The sequence below is a fragment of the Corvus moneduloides genome, chromosome 27 (assembly GCF_009650955.1).
Source record: "Corvus moneduloides isolate bCorMon1 chromosome 27, bCorMon1.pri, whole genome shotgun sequence".
NCBI classification, from domain to species: Eukaryota; Metazoa; Chordata; class Aves; order Passeriformes; family Corvidae; genus Corvus; species Corvus moneduloides.
Genome location: NC_045502.1, coordinates 4,689,342 through 4,713,100, shown reverse-complemented (window position 1 = coordinate 4,713,100; position 23,759 = coordinate 4,689,342). Strand labels below are relative to the sequence as shown.

Sequence of the window (23,759 nt, the reverse complement as noted above, 5' to 3'; positions counted from 1 at the left end):
ACCAGTAACGGCCCCACAAGTAACAGCCCCACCAGCACCAGCCCCTCCCTCCCCTAAAGCAGAGGCTGAGGCAGAGACTTGTACAAAACTGGCATCTTTATTGCTTGTTGGGTCTGTACAAAGGGGTTGGGAACAGCCCTTTGGCCAGAGACCAGCGTGGGGCCGGCTGCGGAGGTGAACGTGGGTGTCGACCACGGCCGCGCCAGCTCCAGACCTGCCCAGGGACAGGTATCCTTTACAAAAGAAAGTCAGTAGTCATCTTCAGTATTTGACACCAAAAACTGGAGCTATTTCCTGTCCCTGGGATAGCTTCTAAAACCACACGTCCCTGCCCTCCGCAACTGTGGCTATTCCAATGTGCACGCTGGGAGTACAAAAACTCTTTGTCTTGTAAAGGCACCATTTTCAGCATAGTTTAGTTCACACACACAGCGTGTCACACACAGCTAAGTACATCTCTCTGGATGACTTCATTCCCTGGATCCCCTCCTCTCTCCCCACCCTCTGACCAGGGCTGGAGATGGGCTGCATCCAGCTGCAGAGCTCATTGTAACAGACAGACAGGCAGGCAGAGCGGGACACAGCAACATTAGGAAGTAATTGATTATCTTGGAACAAAAAGGAGACCCCCCCACCAGTACAGTTGGTAAAATTCTAGGTGACATTTTACAGATTTTAATTGTGTTATAAATCTTAGTCTAAGTTTATGGGAAACCACAGGAGTTCAAGTATTTTATTACTGCACACACTATATATATATTTATGTATGTATATACAGAGGAAAAGATTATTTTTTGGCAATATTAGGGGGATTTTACAGATCGAGCTGTGCTTGTGGCGAGCACAGAGTGAAACAGCCCAGCACTCTCTTCAGCACTTCCCTCACTTTTAGCAAGTTTGTGCAATAGAACCTCACTTTTAGCAAGTTGTGCAATAGATTCCTACTTGTGACCATGACATCCAGCTTCTACCCACGGCATCACGGGATCAGGATCCACAGCTCCCTCTCCTAGCACAGTGGATGCTGAGCACCTCTGCTCAGGAGGAGCTCCAAAATCCAGTCTAGCCCATGGTGTGGGAGCAGAAGGCAGTCTAGTCTGACACACAGTAGCCCAGAGGCATCCTGACTGACACTACAAAGGTTTGGGTATTAAAAGAAGGGGTGCATCAGTCACCAGGTTCCCATTTAAAGTGCTCAGAGAAGCTCTGGTGGTCCAGGCAGAGACACTTCCCACATCCCAGTGTTCTGCAGGGACTGCTGTTCTGTCTTTAGACTTGAATCAAAACCTAACAGCACCCCATTTTTTAAAACCAGAATATGGCCATGTCTTCTCGTACCTTTATGGCCACTGCCCATCCATGTATTAGTGGGAATTAGTACAGGAGTCTCATTTAGCCACTCCAATTAAAAAGCATTAAACTCAGTGCTCCTATAGCACAGCTTAGTGTCAGTCAGCATGGAGTTAAGAATTTAAGTGCATTATTATGCATCTATAAACATAATATACATGCATAAACATGTTTAAAATCTCTCTCTTCCTCTGAAAAAGTCCTCTGAGACCTCACTCCATTTATGCCATCGAGGTGTACACAGGAAACACTTTCCAGTCCATGCAGAGTAACTGTAAATTAACTGACCGGATCTCCTCGATTTGCGAACAGGTTACTCCAATTGCTCACAGTCAGAGAGACAACAACAAATTGGACAATTTCCTTACCAGGGCTCATGGCAGAAATGGGGAAGCCCAAATCCACGTGCTGGATTTCAGGATTATTTCCCTGCAGGCTGCTGCACTCCTGCTGCCAGCCTGGCTGCAGCAGCAAAGCTTGGACAGAGCGAGGAAGGGGCTGGGTGTTTCAGTCCCTGGAGCTTTGGTCGAGGTATTTATTTAGTGTAAAGTTCTACATTCCTGGTTTGGATCTCTCGCTTGCCCTGTCCCAGGCTGCAGCAGGGAGGGCACTGCTGCGGGATGCCAGAAGGGGAACTGCAATTTCAGCCGTCGCAGTGAACAGGTCAGCTCATGTGAAGGCCCCGAGGAAGCCAAAAGCTATTTGGGAGGCAAAGGTGCCGGTCGGGAAGGGAAATACTGTCCCTGAGGTAAACATTTCTGCTGTGGTGGCGGCAGTCCCTGAGGTACAACCTTCTGCTGCGGGGGCGGGGGCCTGCAAGGGGACAGAGGAGGCGCGGTCAGTCCTGCAGCACCCACCACCCACAGCCCTCCCACGCCCACAGCCAGCATCCCCAGCCACCACACCACTGCTCCCACACCAAGACTCATTTGGAACATGCCACGGGCACACTGGGCCTTAAACTGCCTGAAATTCTCAGGGAACCTCCATTTGTTAAAACTCACCTTTTCTCCCAAAATCCTTTAAAGACCCCCCCGCCCAAGTGCCCCACCAACATGAACTACACTGGGGTGCTCCCACTCAGTACCTGGCACTTCCTGGGTCTGTGTGTGCCATGGCACACGATTGCATTTTACAAGCACGATTAAAAAGATGAAAAATAAAGGAAAACTTTCTGTTCAAAGTTAAGAGAAATGGTTTTGCACTTGGCCATAACATTCACAAATCAGCAAAACGACAGATTTTTGAGTAATTTGCTTTTAAACTGACTATTTTAACAGGCCTTTCATCCACCTGCTGGGCTAATCTTCCCCCACAGCAGTGCTGTGAGCCTCATTCATCACCACACAGCCATGACAGCGCAGGATGAATGCGCTGCCTTTCAGGGTGAAGTGAAGGAGAAACTTCTGCCAGTGAAAAGTCAGCCCTGCTTGCACACAACACGTGATGGAACACCCCAGGGCTCCCGGCAGTGAAGGACAGGACAAGAAAACCCATCAGTGCCACTGCCAAGGGGCATTTACAGTAACTCCACTGACCTGCTGGGCGCCCTGTGTGGCTGCTGCACCGGGTACTGCGGCGGGGAGTAGTAGGGCTGGTGGAAAGCCTGCTGAGGGTGCTGGTTAACTGGGTAAGCCGGGACAGGAAAGGTATTTGGATGCATATCCTAGAAAGAAAATACAAAGAGAATGTTCACAAATTGCACAGAAGGAATCCAAGTATTTGCGTCACTAAACAAGTGGCATTCAAGACCACTTGCAAACCAGCCTGGCAATGTCAGAGTTGTTCTTTCCTCTGAGAAACTCAGTAGGAAGAAGCAACAGCAGTCTGGAAAGTGCTGGATTTTGAAAAACACCTAAGGGCTAATCACAACAGCACTTGGTTTGCTCTGGGAGTGTGCTCTGGGTGGCTGTGGCTTTCAGAGGACAACTGCTCTGACAAGGAAAGGGGCTGGGGAGCTGGCAGACACCCTTCTCATGTGGGGTGGGTGTTCTGTCATGAGGAAAAAGCAGGTAAACTGCTTGTCAAGGCAAGCACAGCCTGGGCCAAAGCTTAAACTGGGAAACTGAGGAGCCCCCCACACAACCCTTAGGAAACAAATATTCTCCCTGCTTTTCATCAAGGAGAAACACAATTTTGAGAAATGAAGAAGTAACTTTGAAGCTTTTAATAGAGCAAAAATGATATAAACTGCCTTCATCTCTTTACTTGAGAGTAACAAACAGGCTAAAGGAAAGTACGTGATTCCTACCATGGGTACAGCTCTTGGAGCATAAGGCATGCCACGGGAGAAGCCTCTCTGCTGGTAGTCCCTGGGTTCGGTGTCTGGCTGGGGAGGAGGTGACTGAAGTGACCTGAAATCCAATGGATATGGACTGTGTGAGCACATAACCCAGACTGTGCAGGCCATGAACCCAGGCACTGTGAACCTGACAGCTGGATTTATACTATCTTAGCACATATCAAGTGTGAGAAAGATAATATTTACCACAAATCTAATAAACAACAACCCTTTTCTGTTCAGGACTCTGGCAGCTTCCTTTTGCCCTTTTATAAATAGATGAGACCCAAAAATATAAACCCCTATCACAAATGCACAAGAACAAACGTAACAGTAAAGAGAAAATTCTCTGCTCTCTTGATTTGGGATGAATTTATCTTTTCTGTCATTGCCAGAGGCAAGCTACATGTGCCACTGGATGCAGGGGCCTTTACCTGACATCCTGGGACTGAGATATGTCTCCACACTTTGGCACTGGCTCGTGTAAACAAACATCCATGGACTGTTCAAAGGGCAGAGGAGAAGGCAGAAAGGAGAAGGCACTCACGAATGGCAGCGGGACATCAGCCTCCTGAAGCATCGCTTCAGCCTGTCTCTCTTTGCAAAGGCCAGAGCAGCAGCTACGAGGAGTGGGAGGACCAGAAAAAAGAACACCAGCAGCCCATTGCGCAGCGAGGTGTCTTTGTCTGAGGGGACAAAACCACGGAGAAGAAATAAGTTTTACATGGTGTTACCACCATCTGACTCATAATAGCGGCAAATATTTGGTAGGAATGGTTCTATAACTGTTTTCCATTTTTCATAGAAAAAAACCCCAAAAGAATCCAGTAAGACTGCAAGATATATGCCCAAATAGATCCTTTCTGTTTTGTTTATCTTTTAGAGCCGTACCTATCATGATACCCTGGGCTGCAACAGCACATTAAATTAGGAGATCAATCCTCATTTTTCATTACTGTAATGCTTCATTACTAAAGCTCTTTCAAGAGAGGACAACAGAGCTTCTGCCTTTTGGTCTGCTATTAAATCTCCCTCTTCTCCAATCACTGTTTGCTGTAGACAAAAAACTTGGGTTCTTAATCTTGACATCTTTATATGCAGCAATTTCTCCCCTGCAGGCTGTACGAAAACAGCCTTTCCATTTTTTGTCTGATGATTTGAGGGATCTGCCCAAGCTCCGATGTGTTCCTCCAGCCTGTTACTGCATCACAGTGCCTAGCTTTCCCAAACCCACACCAGCTTATGAAAAGATCATTCTTGCAGCCTACAGAAGTTACACCAATCCCATCTTTGTATACTCCACATGGACACAGCATTAAGTTTTCTCCAAATTAGAGCTTGGCTCTGGCTTCCTATTTCACCTTCAAACCCTCAGTGAGCAAAGCAAGCACCCCAGCTCTGTCAGTTTGCTTTCTGGCATGCAGAAATCATGCTTCCCTTCACTGGGGCTCCCCTTCCCAGCCGGGACACAGAGAAATCCAAGAGGATCTTTGCTCCAAGGTAGCAGAAATCACCTGAACTAAACCAGTCCAGATCCTTACAGATCCCTACCCCAGCATCCCGAGAGAGAAGGGCAACACCTTGAGCAGAAAACCTCTGCAAGAATTCTTTGCCAGTGAAACCTCGTGCAGAGCCATCCCCCAAAGTTCACCAACACATCGGCTGCCCTGGCACACCCAGCCCCAGCCCTCACAGCCACTTGCCGTTGTAGGGAGGGCCACTGTCCACACTGCCCCCGTAGCCTTTGGAGTCACAGTAAGGGGGGGCCCATCCTGCTTCACAGTGGCAGTTCCTGTTGTTGTTGCACACCTGTATTCCAAAACACAAATACTCAGTAACTTCCATCTCTATGCATTTAAATCTGCGTGCAGCAGCCACGACCTGTTCTGTCCCTCGTATTGCTCAGCCTGGAGAACTCTACCCAGTAACTCCCAAATCAATTCCAAACAGTCCTTGGCCAGGCATCCCAAGATTTCACATGACTGAGCACACACAGCATTGTTCAGGAAGAGCTTCCAAGGATTAGCTATCCCAACGGCTTACACGCCATGGCTTTGCTTGTTGTTTTGGTTTTTTTTTTTTCTTTGTGAGATGCAGAGTCAAATTTCATTAGTAATACTGGAACTGGGAATTCTTGCCTGGCAGAGAGTTTTGTTAAAGATTTTTTTGACACTACTACAGGTCCTCTTGTCAAGAGGCATTTTATAGAGTGCTTTACAGTTCAACAAAACAGAAAAATAAAGTTACTAATCACCACTTCAAAACTTGCTGCCTCTCTTCCCTGCTTACCCCATGCCCATGGCACTGCTTCTCCACGTCACAGTCATAGTTCAGGACAGAGGCACTCACACACTGGAAGTGCCTGCAGATCTGGGGAACAGAGATGCACACAGATGAGGGATGATGGCATTTCAGTGCCCCCTTGCCTCCCCAGATCCCTGCTCCTAGCTCGGGGCTCCACAGCCATGCTGTGCTTCCTGCCACAAAGCCTCACACACTCTCACTGATAATTCCAAACTCTGCAGAAACTCTGTTCCACAAAAGGCCTCTCAGCATGGGGCTGAGCTGGCACTGGAGCCTTTTGTCTCCAGTCTGAATGTAAAGGAACAGCAATTAAATTGTGCCCAGTAAGGACATGTGGAATGCACATTCCTCCACTAGGGCTAAGCCTCTGCACTCTTTAGTTTAGTTGGATTTTAATTGAAAGTTGTCTTCAAGGCATTTGTGTGGGCCTGGCTCCTCCTGCTCATTCACAAAGCAAAGATTCTGGCTCTCAACAAACTCAATTTCTTTCGCTTCACCTACAAATGAAAGGCCCATTAAATGTTTGATGCACATGCAGTGCAGTACTGGCCTGTGGGGGGAACCAATGGATTCCTTTACTTTTACATTAACTACAGGCATCAAAAAATAATGGTCATAACTATTCACGAAACAATGCAGCTGAAAATTTTATTCCCATGAATACCCCGAATTATTACATTAGGATATCATTTTTTAATTACCTTTCCATTACCACACTTGGTGCCTTCATTCACCATCCCTGGGTCCGGGACATCAGAGCCCAGCTGGAAATCCACCCCCCAGCATAGAGAGCCTTTGATGGGAGTTTGGATAATAGCAGGCTTGATTCCAAACACAGGCATGGCTTTCACATTTTCACACTGCAGCTTCCCACACATGGCATTCCTACAACAGCAACATAGGAACACTGTAGTGACACTTGAATTTATTCTGAGGAGGAGACTACCATGTGTTTGATACGATCTTTCCTTTCTACTGGAAGATACTACTTGAAAACAAAATTGAGGCAACTCGACAAATAAAACTGAACTGGGCTTCATTCCAGTGCTGCAAGAGAAGTTTATCCCTTCTTTCTATAAGCTGTTGGAATCTCTACATTAAGGAAAACATGATGATTTGCTTGTCATCTTCCCATATGTGAACACTTAGGAAAAGCACAATCCTTGATGGGAGACGTGGAACACGCTCTCCTCACCACAGCCCTGCATCCCTTCCCTGTGCCCCTGCTACATCATCCCAAACTGACACTACAGCACCCAAATACAGATCCCCAATGATACATTTCAGAACTTCCCAATGCACTGGGCTCAACTCACCAGCTGGAACATTTCTTGTAGTCATGGCCATGGAAACCACAGTTGCCAAATCTGTCCCCCTTGGAATTCACTTCAGTAAAGCAACTGCTGGGGGCTGCTTTGGCTTCTGCAAACAACAGCCCATCCCCAGAGAGAGGAGCCACGTTACCCAGGCACAGAAACATCTCACACAGTATGTCCTGTACCCAGAGCAACTACCCTGCTACACCAAGTATTTGCCATGCAGCAGCAAGCTTAGGAACTTGATCAAAACACTAAAGAGGTTACAACGTCAGAATTACAAGGTTCCAAGTTTAAAAACGGAGAAAAACAGTTACTTAACCTGAGTCAGTTCTAGCATTTGATATTTCTTTACAGCCCTATACAGCAAAAACCCCACTGTACCAAAAATGATAAGTGCAACAAAATTATTACTTAAATCCCCAGCACAGCACTAAGTGTAACACAGGAAGAATGCATGACCATTATGCTAAGCCATTACCACCACTGCTTCAAGTCCTCTGCCAAAGCCAGCTGGTCTTTGTTACAGAAAAGCAAGTAAGTATATTAAATGAACTTAGTGTATTCTTTAGTTACATCTCTTAGAAAGATTGTAACACTGTGCCCTTCCTTACTGGAGCCAAAGATATCCTGGCACTGTGCGTCGTGGTACTGGCACACACCGTTGTAGCAATAGGCCTCCTGGTTGTGGCAGGGGTGCCCGTTCTGCACGGTGAAGTCCGGCTGGCAGAACTGTGATGTGCCATTGCAGTACTCCGGGAGGTCACACTCGTTGGTACTTGCCCGACACTCAGTGCCTCCAGGAAGGAGCTGAAGAGAGAGGGGAGGGAAAACTGCATCAGAAAGCAGGAACCTCCCAGCAGAGACAGACACTGCACCTGGCCCAATATATGCTCCAAACAAGGGACTGATCTGAAGCCCTCGTGGGGCTGTGGGCATGCAGGACAACTCACTCTCACAGATGCACTGACTAAGCCAATGCTCTCCTTTTCTCAACTTCCAAACGACACCAAAGTCTCCTACCTGGCAGTTTTTGCAGCAGTCACCATAAGCACATTCAGCACTGGCTCGGAGCCTGCAAGTTCCTGTCTCGCAGCACGGATCGCTTTCACACTCCTGAGGACAGAAGTGCTGTGAATGTCACAAGATCTCCCCCTCTGTCACATACAGTCCCCTCTGAGTGAGAGGCACGAGGCTGCCCTGGCAGCACTGGGAAAACACACAGCTACGAACCTTTGGTGAGCCACAGTCACATTCCTCCCCAGCATCCACCAGCTTGTTCCCGCAGTACGGGATGCTGTAGGTCTCATCAGGCTTTGGAACGTTGAGCAGGCAGCTCCCACCTTTGTTGAGTGTCAGCTTCTCAAAGTCTTCTGCACTGCAACTGCTGAAGTTCCTCGATCCCCTGCAGTGGAGAAAATGGGCTGAACTTTACACTAAGCCAACCCACCAGCATTCCCTGTGTTTGCAGAACAAAGGAAACGTTTGCTTTCCCCATTACAAGCATAACATGGCTCTTTGCAAGGGGAATTTGAAGGTGAAAGTAATCCATAAAAACAAAGCACGTGGATGGGGCATTTTGAGCCTTCTTTTCATCCCCTTGGTCAGCTACTTACGATGCTCCAGAGCTCATAATGCAGCTGCTTGCCCCACAGTGACAGACTCGTTCATCATCATGGTTCATCCCCAGGTTATGGCCGAGCTCGTGAGCCATGATGGATGCAAACATCTGGATACTGATCCTTCCGAACTGCACAGAAGCGACACAGAAGGCAGTCAGAAGAGAGCTTATATTGACAAAGTCAGTGTTTACTTATGTGCCAAGGAGACACTTTTGCCATTCTGTCTCTACATTATCAGGATTCTCAGATCAACAGTGCCAGATTTCCAACCAAGTGTGTGGAATTTGCTTAGCAATAAGAGCCCTCAGAGAAACCTCTCTGGGACACTACCCAACGACCTCCACTTTCCAGAGCAGCTGCAACATTAACACAAAAACTAGAACTCTCCACACCAGCCCAGTTCTCCTGAAATGCACAAATTCCAGCACTTCTGTCACTGGTCCAAAGAAACCAGATTTCTGGGATTGCCGGTTATCTGAGACCAGCAGCTTGGTTCATTAAGGCTCTGCAATTCCATATAAAACATGCAGTGAAGCAGCACTGCTCAGGGAGGTCACAGCTGCAGGTCAGCCAGTACAGAACAGATTTGAGAACACCCAAAGCTCCCACAAACTTTTGAGGCAGAGATGCTTAAAACGACACAAAGAAATTCTGAGAAATCCTTTTGCATGAGTGCTGCACACTGAGCAGAGGGGAAGCTGAGCAGAAGACTACAGAGAAGTTGTGATCCAGATATCCTGGAAGTGTCAGAAACTGTTGGGGACAACATAAGAGCCCCACTAAGATACTTCAGCTTTGTTAAGAAAGACTCTGTGCTTCCAGGAAGACTTCCAGAGTGCAAACTCTGATCTCAATGACATTCAGAGATCACTAAAGAAATCTCACCACGTTAATGCCTCCTGCATGGCTCTTGGAGCACACTGTTCCCACATAGGCCATTCCAGCTGTGCCACCAAAACCCTTCTTCCTACAGTCATGGAGAGAAACAAGAGGCCATCATCTGTCTGTACAGACACACACAGCCCATATCAGCACACCACTCCTGCCTGTGGGGCACAAATCCTGCTGCTCCAGCTTTCCAAGGCTGACACAGGAGCACTACCAGGAGCACTGCTACTGATTGCAGGCACAAATGCACCAGTTAAGCTTTTGCTTTCTGCTCAAGATGCCTTTATTCTGTTAATTTAAGACAAGCGTTTACAGACAAAGTCAGCCTCTTCCATATCATCCCTCTGCATATAAAGAGCTCAATGGTCCACCCTTAAAATCATTTGGTTTAATTGGCTGTCATCTGCCTTTCTGGTATGAACAACTCCATGGATTCTTCCTTTTTCAACTTCCTTCTCATTGCTCTCTATTTTGTTCTTAGAGGTTAAGTGCCACAGCAAAATACACCACATTTTACTGCACATAAAAGAACTTCTAAAATTAGTATTTCCTCAGACATTTGCCTCCATCACCTGCATGCTGCTGTGCTGGGAGAGGAGGCTCCCAGCTCCCAGAGGAAGGGGAGGGCAGACTTTGCTGTGCTCGCACCTCTGCCCTTTCCCTGCTTTGGGCCTGCACTATCTGCAGGAGCAGAAAGTGCACTGGGGCACTGGAATGGGGCAGGGAACAGCTCAGGAACCTCTGGGCTTGCTTGAGGGAGCAGGGCCAGACAGATTAACATCCCATGGCAAACTCAAACCAGGTCACCAGCTTCTGGAAGCCAACTGCAGAAACAACTTTGTCTCCACTAAAATGCAACATTCTGCAACAGGTTTGTGCTCATTTTCAAGTGGAAAAGGCCCTTGGATCCCCTTGGATCACAAGCCCAACCTGTTACAATGTGACAAAGGACTATCTGAGCCGAAGCTTTATACCATGCAACGTAGAACATTGTGGGATGAGGAAAAAAAAGTGTTATTTAGCAATACATCTGTCAGAGGACACTGAAATTAAAGAGCACAGAAACCTTCTTAAAAATGCTTAACTTGACCCAGAATGTTTTCACAAGACATAAACCACAGCAGAGTGCCTAGGACTCTCTGAAATACAGCAGCTGCTTCTGGCACTACAGCTGGGCAGGAACAGAATAAGCTTCTTGGGGTTGAAGGGAAGGAGCTGCTACTCACAGGACAAACTGGGCACTGTCGTGTCTCCGCCGCAAAACGAGGTTTTTCTCTCGCCACTGCACAAAATTCGCCAGCACATCCCCAGCCCCACCATCTGTGCTGATGATGTTTTCATGCTTCCAGATCTCCAAACCAACCAGCACAATGCGGATGTTCAACATAACATACATCTGGGGAGAACAAAAGAGGAGAAATATTAATAAATATCTTCAGACAAAAACAAGTGTCCTGGTGTTATAGATCTTACTGCAAGTATCCATCTTTTCTGTGCAGGTTTGACTCTTTTTTCACAGCTAGCACACAACCAGAACCATCAGAATGGATTTTCTCTGTGATTTAGACCTTCATCAGCTACAGGATCAATGCTTAAATGCCACACTGGCTACATTGTAAGACCATACAAAACAGAGATAAAAAGAAATCTCAATTCTGACAAGTATCATGTGAAATAGTAGAGTTATACTTTTTCTCTAATCTTTACACAGAAAAAAGAATTGCAATAATTGCAACCATCTGTCCTGTCACTCACTGGATGTAGCACTGGTTGGAAAAGTTCCCTAAACGAATTCTCAAGGTGGATAAGTGCAGATGAATTTAGAGGTGGAAAAGCTTCCATGGTGATGCATTCCCCAAAGTGGTACCAGAACAGACCCCAAGGTGGACATTTACAAAAGGCAGCAGGGCTGCAGCACACAGCATCCCTCCTACTCACACTGTCAAGGAAGTTTGCCAGCTGCACCATGTGTTCTCTTACTTCTGTTTCACTCTTCCCAAAATCTTCAAACTACAAGACAAAGAAACTTAGTATCACAAAGAGAAGAGATAAAGACAACACTTAGCAAAAGGAACAGAACATTTTTGCCTGGCTCCAAACCTCCCAGAAGATGCTAACCAAGAAACAACATCTTCACTGCTATTACTCAGCAGCTCAATATTCCAAAGACAACAGCAAAGGCAGTTTTTACTGTGTGCTTTCCTTACACTACGGGATTCCTTGCTGACAGAACCTCTCCCTGTCTGATGGCTTACTCCTTTTCTGAGGAGGACTGCATAGCACATGTTTTATCCACTTCTAGGGTAGCATATTTGCACAACTTGGGTAAAGTGTCGAGTGTTTTTCAAGAATCCTTTTTGGGAGTAATGAAGCCTGAGGGCTTTCCAGGCCCTCTCCTGAGGGGGAAAAAAAAAAAAAAAAAAAAAAAAAAAAAAAAGGGGGAAAGCCACACACAACTCCCACCTTTTCTGTATCCACAACTATGAACAGCTCCACGTATCTTGTCTGGTGCAGGACCGCCCTCTTCCTCTGGGGAAAAAAAAAAAAAGGTTTTAGACAACTTCAGATTAATTAATTCAAGTGTTAACAAAAACCCCTCATGACATTGTCAGATTTCACTTGATGCCACCAGTGGTTTGAGTCACACCCAAAGCACACAGTGCCAAACCCAAGCAGTGTAATCCAATGCAATGACAGCCTCTGTGTTTTACACTAAAATTCAGCTGCACAAAGATTTCCCTTGCTTCAAAAGCAAGGGACCTGTGCCCAGGTTGCTTTGGAAAGTCAATACACACTTTTATAAAGGAGCAGAAAGATTCTACAAGCAAATACCAATGATCTTTAAGCGAAACACAACACTTCATTCTCCTGCTTTCATTTCAGTCTTGTTCCTGTACAGGCAGTCCTTGAAGGACAAGGGGGACCTTCAAACCAAACTGCTACTGTGATGGTGAGGAGGATGGAATAAACACAACAATATTCTCCTGGCTCCTGATGCAGCACTTTGTTAACAAGCATCTCCATGAGGGTCACGTTCCTGCCCTTAAAAGTCACCAAAAAAAGCCTAGGAATATTCCAGCCAGCTGCCCCATCCTCACTGCCATGTGCAGAAGCAGGAGAAAACTCTGGCTGCTTTTGCAGAAGGAACTGAGTTTTCCAGTAGTGCAGAAACCCCCAAATCATAAACCTTTAGGTATGTGCTAAGTCCCAGGAAATCTGATAAGCTGCTTCCATACTCTTAAATGAACTCACAAACTCCATTATGCGGGACTGGGGAGGACTTACCCGCAGCAGCTGGGTCATACTGGGATGGAGATTTCCCTCTGCATGTTCCCCTTCCTGGCCTTCAGCGGTTACTCCACACGTTGTGGGCTCTTTCTTCACGTTCTCCAGTCGATATAAAATGTGTTTAGAGCCAGAAGAGGAATCCATGGGCTCAATCCCATAGGTGACGTTCCCTATTGTCACCAAACCCCTAAAATATGGCAGTGTGTGAGAAATCCAGCACTAAGCACAGAGGACAGTACCCACAATTTTTACAGCTAAACAAAGGAACAGTTATTCTTGGATAACCAAAGCCTGCCTATACTTCAGCTCCTGTGAAGCAGCACACCACTTCAGGCCTGGCAATAGCCTTTCACTGAGTAGGGCCTTACAAATGCAGTAAATTAAATACTTCTGTAAGGCTCTGCAATGCCCCAGGAATTACATCACAGGTCTTAAGCAGAAATGCTTTAGTTCAAATACACTATTGCCACCCTGGTGCCTGGCACAACCCTGCAAAAAAAAAAAATCAGTGGAACAGAATATAAGGCAATTAGCCCAAAGCAGAAAAAATTCCATCAGACTTGAGGTGCACAAGGTTTAGGGCAAATTTTGTGAAATTTGGAGACTAGTGTTCAACTTTCCATTTCTGCACTAGGTACAGCTGCCATGACCATCTCTGCAAGTTAGAAAATAAGCCAAATGTGTGCCAAAACCAACTTACTGTACTCTGATAACAAACTGCATTAATAACTTATTTGATGGTACTTCAAATATCCATGAACTCCTTGAATAAAAGATGGCACAGGACAACAGCACCAAGGCAGCTCAGTGCAGCCAGTGACTCCCTGACTGGCTGAGGCACAGTTAAAAACAGCAGAATTGGGTTTCAGGTTCAGCAGCCCCAGTGGGACAGCCGGGACACAAAGGAGGAGTTGTGCTACCTGAGCCCTGAGCAAGTGCTGACAGCCACCAGGGAATCCAGGGTCCCCTCCACGTATCCCTGATAATGGCAGTGATCCTGGATGGGAAAACAAGGGTGCATTACATACATGTTTCAGGCATTCCTGCACACCCAGGGCAATCTCTGCTCTGCCACTGACCAGCAGTGATTACAACTCAAGAACACAGAATGTATTAAGTCAAGTTTACCACAGCTGGGTTTCTTAACTTGACCTAGGCTATCCCTCTCCTGTTCTGTCCTCCACCCTGCCTCAAATATTTCAAGGCCAGCCCCTCCCTACAAAGTTGGGTCAAATTACTCTTCAGTCTTCTGGCAAAAAGTTCTGGCTTGTCTGTCACCTCTCTGTAGCAGGAGGAGGGACAACACCTGCTGTCCACACCAGCCAGTGCTGCGCTGCCAGAGCTTTCTGGCTGCACAATGCAGCCCTCATCAGCCCTGACAGATGGAGTACTTCCACTGTGTACTCTGTATATACGTATTTTGGAAAATAGCCAAGGGGTAGCATGGGGCAAATACACTCTATTTTCTCTGGCATAGGTTTTTTGGACATTGATATAGGGGTCTATAATACATATTCTATCATCTGTTGCTCAGCAAGGAATGCAGAAAGAAAGGAGGGGATGTGCTAATCCTTCGGGGCCAGTGTGACTTCTGTGACCTCATGCAGAAAAAGCATTTTTCCCGTCAGAAGAAAATGCAGAAAAAGCATTTTTCCTCTAACCAATCCCTTTTAACTGGGAAGCAAAATAGTCATTTGACTCAGGTGCTCTATTTTCAAGAACAAGATCCTATGAATCATGTATGACTAATACTTCCCCTTTCAAAGGAACAACACTGATCCTTAAGAGTGAAGCCATTAGAAAAGCACTCATGCATTTTGTATCACACAACTTGCTTTTAATTCTACATTTTTAAAGGCAACATGTCAGGCAGCCTGCTTGTACAGAAAGAGGGCTGCAAACTTGCTTTCCGTGGAATAACCCCAACACTACACAGATCACATCCCTCTCAAAGGTCCTTCAGACTTGATGTCATCCATCCTGTCCAGCAGGTCCCCAATGCCAGCACTAACAGACCGCCTGCCCACCCTCAGAAGCTGTTAGCTCCTAACAGCCAGCCCTGCTGAACGGACGGGCCAGTGGCTGACAGTTCACTGTGGCTCAAGGACCAGTCTGGAAGCTCATTGTGTGTAAAAGCAAAAACAAAGCTGCCTGTTCAGTCCCCGGAGCAGCCAGCGCTGCCCTGCGGGCTCCAGCCCTTGGAGGAAGGCAGCAGAGGCCAGAAGCGACATCAGCCCCGCACCGGGCTGTGAGACAAGGACAGGACCACTCCAACAATGAGATACCAACAGCGGACGGCAGCACTGCCTTTTAGAGAAGAGCAGCTTTCAATGAGACAGCAACCAGCCCCACATCAGAAAACACAGGTCTCTTACAGGTTAGATCCTCATCCAAAATTAAGGATTCTCTCCAGGAAGAGGGCGGTTGGTTCTGAAGGTGGCCCAGGAGAAAATACAACTATCCTTTTGTAATCCCAACTCCCTCATCCCACAGATGCTCAGCGTTCCAGTCACCTTCAGTGAGGGTATGAATAGAAAGAAATCCTACCTGGACATCTGGATATTCCAGTTGCAACTTTCCCTCCTTGTTATAGGTATAAACTGTGAAATCTTTGGGCAGCAGTTCTCTGCAATGAAAGGAGAGAAGGAATACAAGAGGAATTTCACGAAATGACTGTGACATTGGAGCAGAACAGTAAGATGGTCCTAATCAGAAGTGTGACAAATAGGTAAATTGCAATTAAATAAGGAAACATTAAAAAGGAAAACCCTTCAAAACTAACAAAGAAATTGTATATTTTCACAGCAAAATTCAAGAGACCAGAATGGTAGAACTGCTAATGTTCAAACCAACCACCTCACCTCAGAGACAGGAAAAGCAGCAAAACCCACTAAATTGTGTAAAAAGCCTGTTTCCAAACAGGAAAAAAAAAATCTAGCCCTCAATCTGTTGCACATGCCTTCTCTTCCCGAGATAAGGGAGGAAGTGCATTGGGAAAGTCTCCCACAACTAAGACTGCTGCACCATCCTGGTAATTCCATTGATGTGGTGCAGCTAAATTCCCATGTTTCTGAGGGTCAGGGCCTTGGAAAGCAGCAGCTGGAGCTTCCCAAGGGCTTGCAGAGTTGTCTCTATCACAACGGCAGTTTGGAGCAGCAGCAGCCCAGTAAATGACCACGTGCTGGTGCTGCAAGTGGCCCTTCAACTCCAGACAGACAGCATCTATATCAGCTGTGAGTTCTCCGTATTCAGACCTTGGATAGAAAGTGAGTTTCCTCATTTATTAGCATCCTTGTGCTACTGAGACTGGAAAAACCACAAAACTAAAACAATAAATAAAATCCAGACAAAAGTGAAAATATTTACTTGAAATACAGCTCAGCTTGTTTATTTTTAGCTGTGAATGGAAAGAGTCGTAGATTCCCTGGGTCTCTTCAGGGTAATCTGCAGCTTCCTGCTCTGAAGGGGGTTCCCCAGGGCTGCAGGAATCGAAAAACATCTCTGGCTGATGGCCAGGACACTAAGACTCAATCTCTTCCCATTTTGCAGAGCTGGGATGTACCTGAACTTTCCACACAGAAGCCCAGGATTCAAAATTCATGTGCTATCTGCCAGCTTGTCATCTGGACACAACAGTTTGAATAATCTAATAATTCAAAGAAATTCATTACTTACTTGTTCTTTTCTAGATGAATCGTGTATTCTTTTCCCTCAATCTCAACAGCATATGACACCTTGTCCTGAATATAAAGAAAAGTGCATTTTACTCATGTTAATGAATAAAACATTCTTTGAAACCAAGAAAGGCGGATGAGCCTGAAATTTATTTTATAATTGTCCCTGTTGCCAGAACCTAGCATCCCTACCTGTGTGACTGGGGAAAAGTCACATGAAAGAAATGGTTTCAAAATAGAACTGTGGTTTTCTTATTCCTTCCTTCTAAAACTTCCACAGAAAAGTTATGAGTCAGAGCCAGAAGAGGACAGCACAGATTTTTTACTGAACATTTACAGTGAGCCAGCACCTCCCCAGCCTTGGGGCAGGCAAGTGCCCAGTACCTGTATTGAGGAGCTGTTGGAAGCCTCTCGCCGTTCTCTTCCCAATCTCTGTGGAGTTACAACTTCATAGGAAGTGAGCAGGGAAATCTCCTGGAAACCTGGAAAGCAGAACAGAAACACTGGGTAAAGGAACAAAGCAATCAAGAGGATAAGGCACAAGGAAAAAAACACTTCAGGAAGAGTCCACACGCAGAAGAGCACAGAGCAAACCTCAGAGCAAAGCACACTTTGATTGCCTTGCAAGGGGCCAGAGAAAACAACACAAACAGCAGAGAAGACACCAATTTGTCCAGAAAGCTTCCAATTGAAATCTTCACTTTCCAATCACTGTCTTACCAATACCCATCTCATACACCACTGCTCTTCATCAGCAGGAATCAGCATTTAAAGCAGGTCAGCACAGCAAGAACTCGCTCAAGGACACCCAGTGTGAAACCAGGTGTCCTGTGCTGCAAAGCTGCAGAACTGCCCCGTGCAGCCTCTCTCAAGGAGCTCCAGCAGCTCCTGCTCTTCCCCATGGCACAGCTCAGCCTCTCACCCTCGCCCTGCGCAGCACAGCCAAACTCCTGACCTGAGGCTGGTGCTACTGTTCATTATGCTCTTAGAGAGCCCTCAAGGGCCTCAGCAAAACAACTGAGGTGAGACAAATCCCCGTAACAAAGCAGCTGTCACAGATCCCTTTATTTATTATTTGCCTATGCAACATCAGACAGATCCCTTGAACCTAACAAGTCCACGGTCCAAGCTCCCTTCATCAGTTTTTGCAAGCAACTGTTTTATATTAACTGTGTAAACAACAATAAATTGTGCATGCAAATTACTTCTCCCATCAGCGGTGGCATCTGCTGGTGCCTGGCTCGGAGCCGCTCACCCAGGAAGCAGGAGGTTGGTCAACCTGGATCACAGGCAGTATCCAGAGAAATGGTTTTCCTGGCTCATGGCAAGGGAAACAATGAGCTCATCAGAGGAGTCTGAGCTTCCCACCAAAGGTAGGGGGAAGGGAGCAGTTATCCTCACTGTCTGTCTCCAGAAATCATCACCACATCTGGGGCAGGTGAGCAAGTGTTTGGTGTCCAAGATCCTCCAAAATCTCTCAAATGGGACTGAGATGCTGCATCCAGCTAAAACCAGCCCCTCAGAGCGCACCAAAAGCACATACTGCAGGAATCACTTCTCTACATTTGTCATTTCCAACCACACACTCATACCCAGCTCCGAGCTCCTGCAGGTCACTGCTCAGCACTTGCTCCTTCCCCACTGCCATTCCCACATGCCCGCAGTAGTGGGGATGGGACACTTGGGCCAGGTTCTGGAGGCTCTCGAGGCACAGGTTACACAAACAGCAGCACACAGCCGACCTTTGCAGTGCTTGGAATACAACTCATTTGCTCAAGAGCAGCTTGGAAGCAGAAGACAAATAAGTGAATCATCACACAAAGCAGAACTGGGAGGGATTTCTGGGAAGAGTACAATTCCAAGAGGATCCTCTTAGAGCAACGGCACTAAAAGGCCAATTTTCAACTTTCTGAATGCTCCAACATTTCTCTCCCCACTTTCTGCTCTCCTTCCCACTCTTTACCTGTTCCATGCCATGTGCCCTGTGCAGCATTTCACATACCACCAGCAACCCTCAAAGAGGGCACAGAGTATTTCAATAAAAAACCAACCAAAGAGACAAGTGCAGCCAAGCAGAAAGCCAACCCTGCTCCCACATTTTCCCCCTAAAAAGGCCAGGTACAGTTTGCAATCAATTTTTCAGCCAGTTACAGGACTTTTAGTCCTCAGGTGCTTTCTGCCACTGGCCAAGGCAGCTGTTGGAGCTGTACCACGTCACTGCTGAGAACATGACACATGCTGATGACCCATTTCCGAACTGAGATTTTGTTTCTGAACAGAAAAATGCAATTGCATCCATGACCATATTTATCTCATCTCATTAAAGGCTGCCATTAATTACTAAGCATTGGAGACAACTAGGAAGATGTGAATCACCTTCCCCTCCCCACCCCAAATCCACCATAGGAATTCCATGCATGCTCCGTGGCATGTGGGAGCTTGAAAACCATTGGAACACATCACAGCCATAACGGCTCTCCAGACACTGGGGGAAGATCTGGGGGTGCTCAGGAAAGTGTTCTGGGGGTGCCTGACAGGTAAGATCTGTATTCAGCAAAGGTCAAACTGCATCCCCTGTCTTGCTAGACCTTGGCATGCCCATGGGTCATTGGCTCAGTTACAGAATCACAGCACACAGCTACATCCACCTACACTCACACTTCCCCTCAATTATCATCCTTCCTGAGCTGTGACTCCTTCCCAAGCCTAGCAAAGGAAGGTCAAAAGATACACTCTTCAACAGAAGAAAAAAAAAAAACTAAAAAGAGGAAGTTCAGACTGTGGCCTATGACACCACAAAACAAGCTATTTTCATAAAAATGAATTCATCAGCATGTGAGCAGGTGTCAGCAGCTAATACCAAAACTCATTAAGTTAACTGTGGTTATCATCAATTGATTACAATTAATAGCTGAGGTCAGCTGCACCAGTCATTCCACACTTTGGCAGGGGATTGCTCACCAGAAATGCCAAAAGCATTACACAGCCATCCAGCCCATCAGGGACCTGGGAAGGACCAGTGCCACATGGAGCATCTCCACCGAGCATCCCCGATCTTCAACAGATCAGCTCATGTGCTTCAAGCTGTACCTCTGACCCCCAAAGGACGTGAACCATTCACTCCCTTCTCTCTGCCTCCAAATCTTTAGATTTCCAGTGTGCTGTCACACATCCCTCTTCTTTCCTGCAACTAAGAAACATCAATATTCAGAATTTCCTTACACCTCTGCCTGTTCATATCGGGCTGTTGTGGCTGCCCTCTCCAGTCAGAGACAGACCTATCCCACAGAAGCACCTGGAACAGGACACAACAGCCCAGTGAGGCCTCATGCATCCCAAGGCACACGTGCTTTGTGTGTTTATGGATCTCCACAGGTTAATCTCACCTTCAGAACAGACAGCACGTGTCTGATTCACTTGTCATTTAACTTACTCTTACACTTATTTCCTTCCCTGCCAACATGCTCCTGCTCCCCATTTTTCACCCTTTCATACTAGTACAGACAATTATTTCCACCCCAGCAGAACACTTTGCACCATCCTTTCAAAGCCTTCTTTCTGACAGATACTTCTCTAGTGCTCAAAACATTGGGATTGTTATCCCTGTCTTTAAGGAGCCTGAATCCCATCTGACTGGGAGGTACCAACTGCCAGCTCAATCTGCATTCTCCATATCCTATTTTCAGAATCATACAGGAGTTTGCCAAGCAGTGTCTGAGGAGAAACTTCCATGACCTGGCTTGCTTACCTATGTCCTTCAAAACAACAAAACCACCACTGCTGGTGGATTTCTCCAAGCAATGACACACCAGGAAAAGCATTTTTTTGGTGTGCTTAACTTTTGCACTAAGGTTACAGTTGTTAGTAGGATTTACTCTTTGGACTACTGCAAGCAAAAACCTCCTTCACTTTCACTATGCAAATATTATCCAAGTCCACTTAAAAATGTTTAGAGGTTTATACACAACACAAAGATAACAAGTCTTCTGCTAAATGTAGGAATGTTTTCTGTGGAGCCAGCAGTTTCAGCTCCTCCCAGAGCCCAAAGGCTAAAGAGTGCCTCAGTGGTGCTTCATCTTCAAAACACCTGGGAACATCTGGCCAGCTGTTCTACAGGGCACCACTCCTTGGGACTTTTCTTTCCATCTCTCCCTCCCCTGCTCTCAGTCTTCAGACCTGCTGGGTCTCCTGCTATGCTGGTGCCCTTTAGAAGGCAGGAAGAGATGACCAACCATCATGGCAAGGGAAGCAAATTCATCTACTCGATGTATTGCTCACCTGGAATATTTGCATAACATTAAACCTGGCCAGAACAGTTCATGAAGTTTTTTTCAGTATTTCACCAGGGATGTTGGACGTTGATCAGGTTACGGAGCTCTTCCACAGAAATATTTCCTAGAAAATTCTTACTCCCCCTTGCTGAAATCCAGACCTGTGCTGTAAGTGTTTCCTGTCTAGACTCTCCCTATTCCTTCTGCCCTTCCTAAAGCCTAATTTGTCTGCAAGACAACAGCTCCCCTTGTTCCACAAAAAGGACTGTCATGCGCGTCCACTGGCACTGTCACAACATCCTCTGCACCTCGGCACCTTCTCACAAGGAGAAGCAGGGTAAAGCTGTGCTGTCCTCTGGAGCAAGATGAGCAATCTCACCAGGACACCCTTCCTGTGGGTCACTGGCCCTGGAGGCCCTCCCTTCCATACATGACAGCGTGCCCACAGACAGAGCTGAGCACGCCGAGCCCACTCACTTCCTCCCCATCTTACCAGCTGTGAAGGTCAGCTCTGCTTACCCAGCTGAGTCCGTGGGAACCTTCTCTTTGGAGACATCGCTGGCTTTACATTTGGCCACCAAAGGGAACTGTGAAATGCACATTCTTATCTTTTTTTTAATTTTAGCTTGAGAAATAATAACGATCAAGACATGTAGAATTTCCAACGTCATGGTTCAAACTTCCTTTTCCCAAAAGCAAGGCACTAAAGAAGCAACGTTTGGTACACTTTCCTTTCTTTGCCTTTCCTCTCTTTCCTTTCCACATGGAGGAAATAACCACAAACCCCCTCTTTGCTGAATGACTGTCCCAGATTTGTTGCAATATGGGTGAGGTAGTGCTGTGTTTTCTGTGATCTGAACAAAAGAATTATTTCAACCAAACACCCTATCTCCCCAGAAATTTAAACCCGAGCATTTAGACACTTCAAGAATTGTGGCCAAGCCTGGCTGGAACATCCTGGTATGTGTATGACACCAAGTATCTAGAAAGAGATGAAGTAGCACAAAACAGTCTCTGCCTGTGAATTTTTCTGAATTCATACAGTCAAACCTTGAAGGCTCCTATGGACACAAGCAGGAGAGGAAAAGCCACACACAAAAACCCCTCAAGGCTACACATCACCACGTGATTATGGTCATTCAGGAATTTTCAATTAATGGCTTCTGGTAACACTCCACTTCTGCCTTACGTCCCTATGTGTGTCAAAAGTGCTTACATTATAACCCAAAAGTTGGAGGTTTCTACCCTCTCCTTCATGCTCATACCTCAGGCCAAGAAGGTGCATTCTATTTCATGGCAGGTTTGGCATTAAGAGCTGGGACAGAGACTTCCAAAGGCAGAGAGGAACACCACCATCCACCATCAGGAACTAGCACCAGTGTTTATTTCCTACAGGCAGGAACTAAAATTTTATTCCTCAAAACACCAACCACTCCACTGGAAGCACAAGCACCTGATATCTCAGAGATGCATAATTTCAGACTTCACTCCTCGGCCTCCAGGCAGAGCTCCCAACTTGCTGTGCTACATCCACCACCAGCCACCTCTCAAAGTCGGCTTTCACCTCACACAGCTCACACACCCTCCAGCAACGACAAAGCAAGTGAGAGGAAGAGATTCCAGCACAGAATCCCTCAGGGAGAGACACACACCACATAAGCACTGTCCTCAGCATAAAGCACCAGTATCAAGTTGCATATTCCTCAGCTGGGAAGACCTGACTATAAAAACATGCAGTAGTGACAAACACAAAAGTTTTACACAGTGCACGTGTCAGGAGGGGGAAACAATGACAGAGGAGACATTTCTGCCATGTATGTATAGCCTTGAATCAGAGCCATAAGAGTCCATAAACAGAACCATCTCAATTCATGAACAGTCCCTAAGGACAGCACAGGACCAACTCCTTAAAAGCCACGCAGAACGATGGCACTGAGTCCTGCCCTACCTCCCTGGGGACAGCAGGCTGCGCGGTCCTGCCCCACGCCCGGCTCAGGTACCCGAGCTCCTCGATGGCCGAGGCCACCTGCACTGACAGAGCAGCCCTGCGTCTCTGCGGGCTTTGCCAGGGTGCTTTGCCTCCTGCTCCGTGAGAGCCTGGCAGAGCTCCCGGCACGGGAGGACTGAGGAGCAGAGACAGTGCTCACGGGACACCGGGGAACTCGGGCAGGTGTGCGGGGGCCCGAGGTCACTACCGGGATCACCTCCTCGTCTGGAGTTCCAGGGTCCAGAGAAAGGATCCATCCCGCTGTCCCGCCGGGCCCTCCGCAGCACCCCTGACCAGGAGCACGTCGGCACAGACGATGCTGGGCAGGGCACAGGTGGGGCTGCCACCCACAGACCCTCCTGCTGCCACCGGCGACCCCCGGGGACCACCGCCCCCTGCCCGCGGAGCCACCGCGGGGCTTACGGGGACAGCGGGCAGGACCTGCCGCTCTGGCCAAGCTACAGGGCGGTCTCTGCCCCACCTGCCACGCTTCGAGGGCAGGGGAGGGGCAGCGGCTGCCAGACCCTCCCCAGATGGTCCTGGGGAGGGGTGACAAGGGAGGGCCCGACCCTCCGGAGGGGACGGGGAAGGGGGAACGGCGCTGTCCGGGAAAGGGAATTAGGGGCCGAGGGGGGTGCGGGCGGCAGGCCCGGCCCGGCCCCGCGCACTCACCCGCGGGCGGCCCGGGCGCGGCCGGCGGCGGCAGGAGGAAGATGAGGAAGATGAGGAAGCGGCAGAGGCAGCTCCAGGCCCGGGCCATGACAATCCCTGCCCACAT

The 23,759-nt window shown here is 47.4% G+C and overlaps 1 protein-coding gene across 1 annotated transcript; it reads right to left on the bottom strand.

The window, feature by feature from the left end:
- Positions 1–78: 78 nt before the first annotated feature.
- LOC116435502 (disintegrin and metalloproteinase domain-containing protein 9-like) lies at positions 79–23,759 on the bottom strand. Its single transcript, XM_032091852.1, has 22 exons — positions 23,654–23,759; positions 17,108–17,205; positions 16,725–16,789; positions 15,597–15,675; positions 13,970–14,046; positions 13,047–13,236; positions 12,225–12,290; positions 11,700–11,771; positions 10,988–11,157; positions 9,759–9,840; positions 8,868–9,001; positions 8,485–8,656; positions 8,275–8,367; positions 7,866–8,061; positions 7,252–7,357; positions 6,637–6,820; positions 5,921–6,001; positions 5,335–5,440; positions 4,179–4,317; positions 3,602–3,704; positions 2,889–3,016; positions 79–2,163 (listed from the first exon to the last, which is right to left on the bottom strand). Exons 1-22 carry the CDS (start codon positions 23,757–23,759, stop codon positions 2,049–2,051), a joined length of 2,562 nt encoding a protein of 853 aa, XP_031947743.1. The 3' UTR covers positions 79–2,048.

Excerpts from the sequence above, each read along its gene's own strand:
- LOC116435502 (XM_032091852.1), bottom strand. The coding sequence starts at position 23,759 with ATGTGGGCAGGGATTGTCATGGCCCGGGCCTGGAGCTGCCTCTGCCGC. Across the intron at positions 17,206-23,653 it reads CGCGCCCGGGCCGCCCGCGG|GTTTCCAGGAGATTTCCCTG; the intron begins GTGAGTGCGCGG and ends TCTGCTTTCCAG. Across the intron at positions 6,821-7,251 it reads TACAAGAAATGTTCCAGCTG|GAATGCCATGTGTGGGAAGC; the intron begins GTGAGTTGAGCC and ends TTGCTGTTGTAG.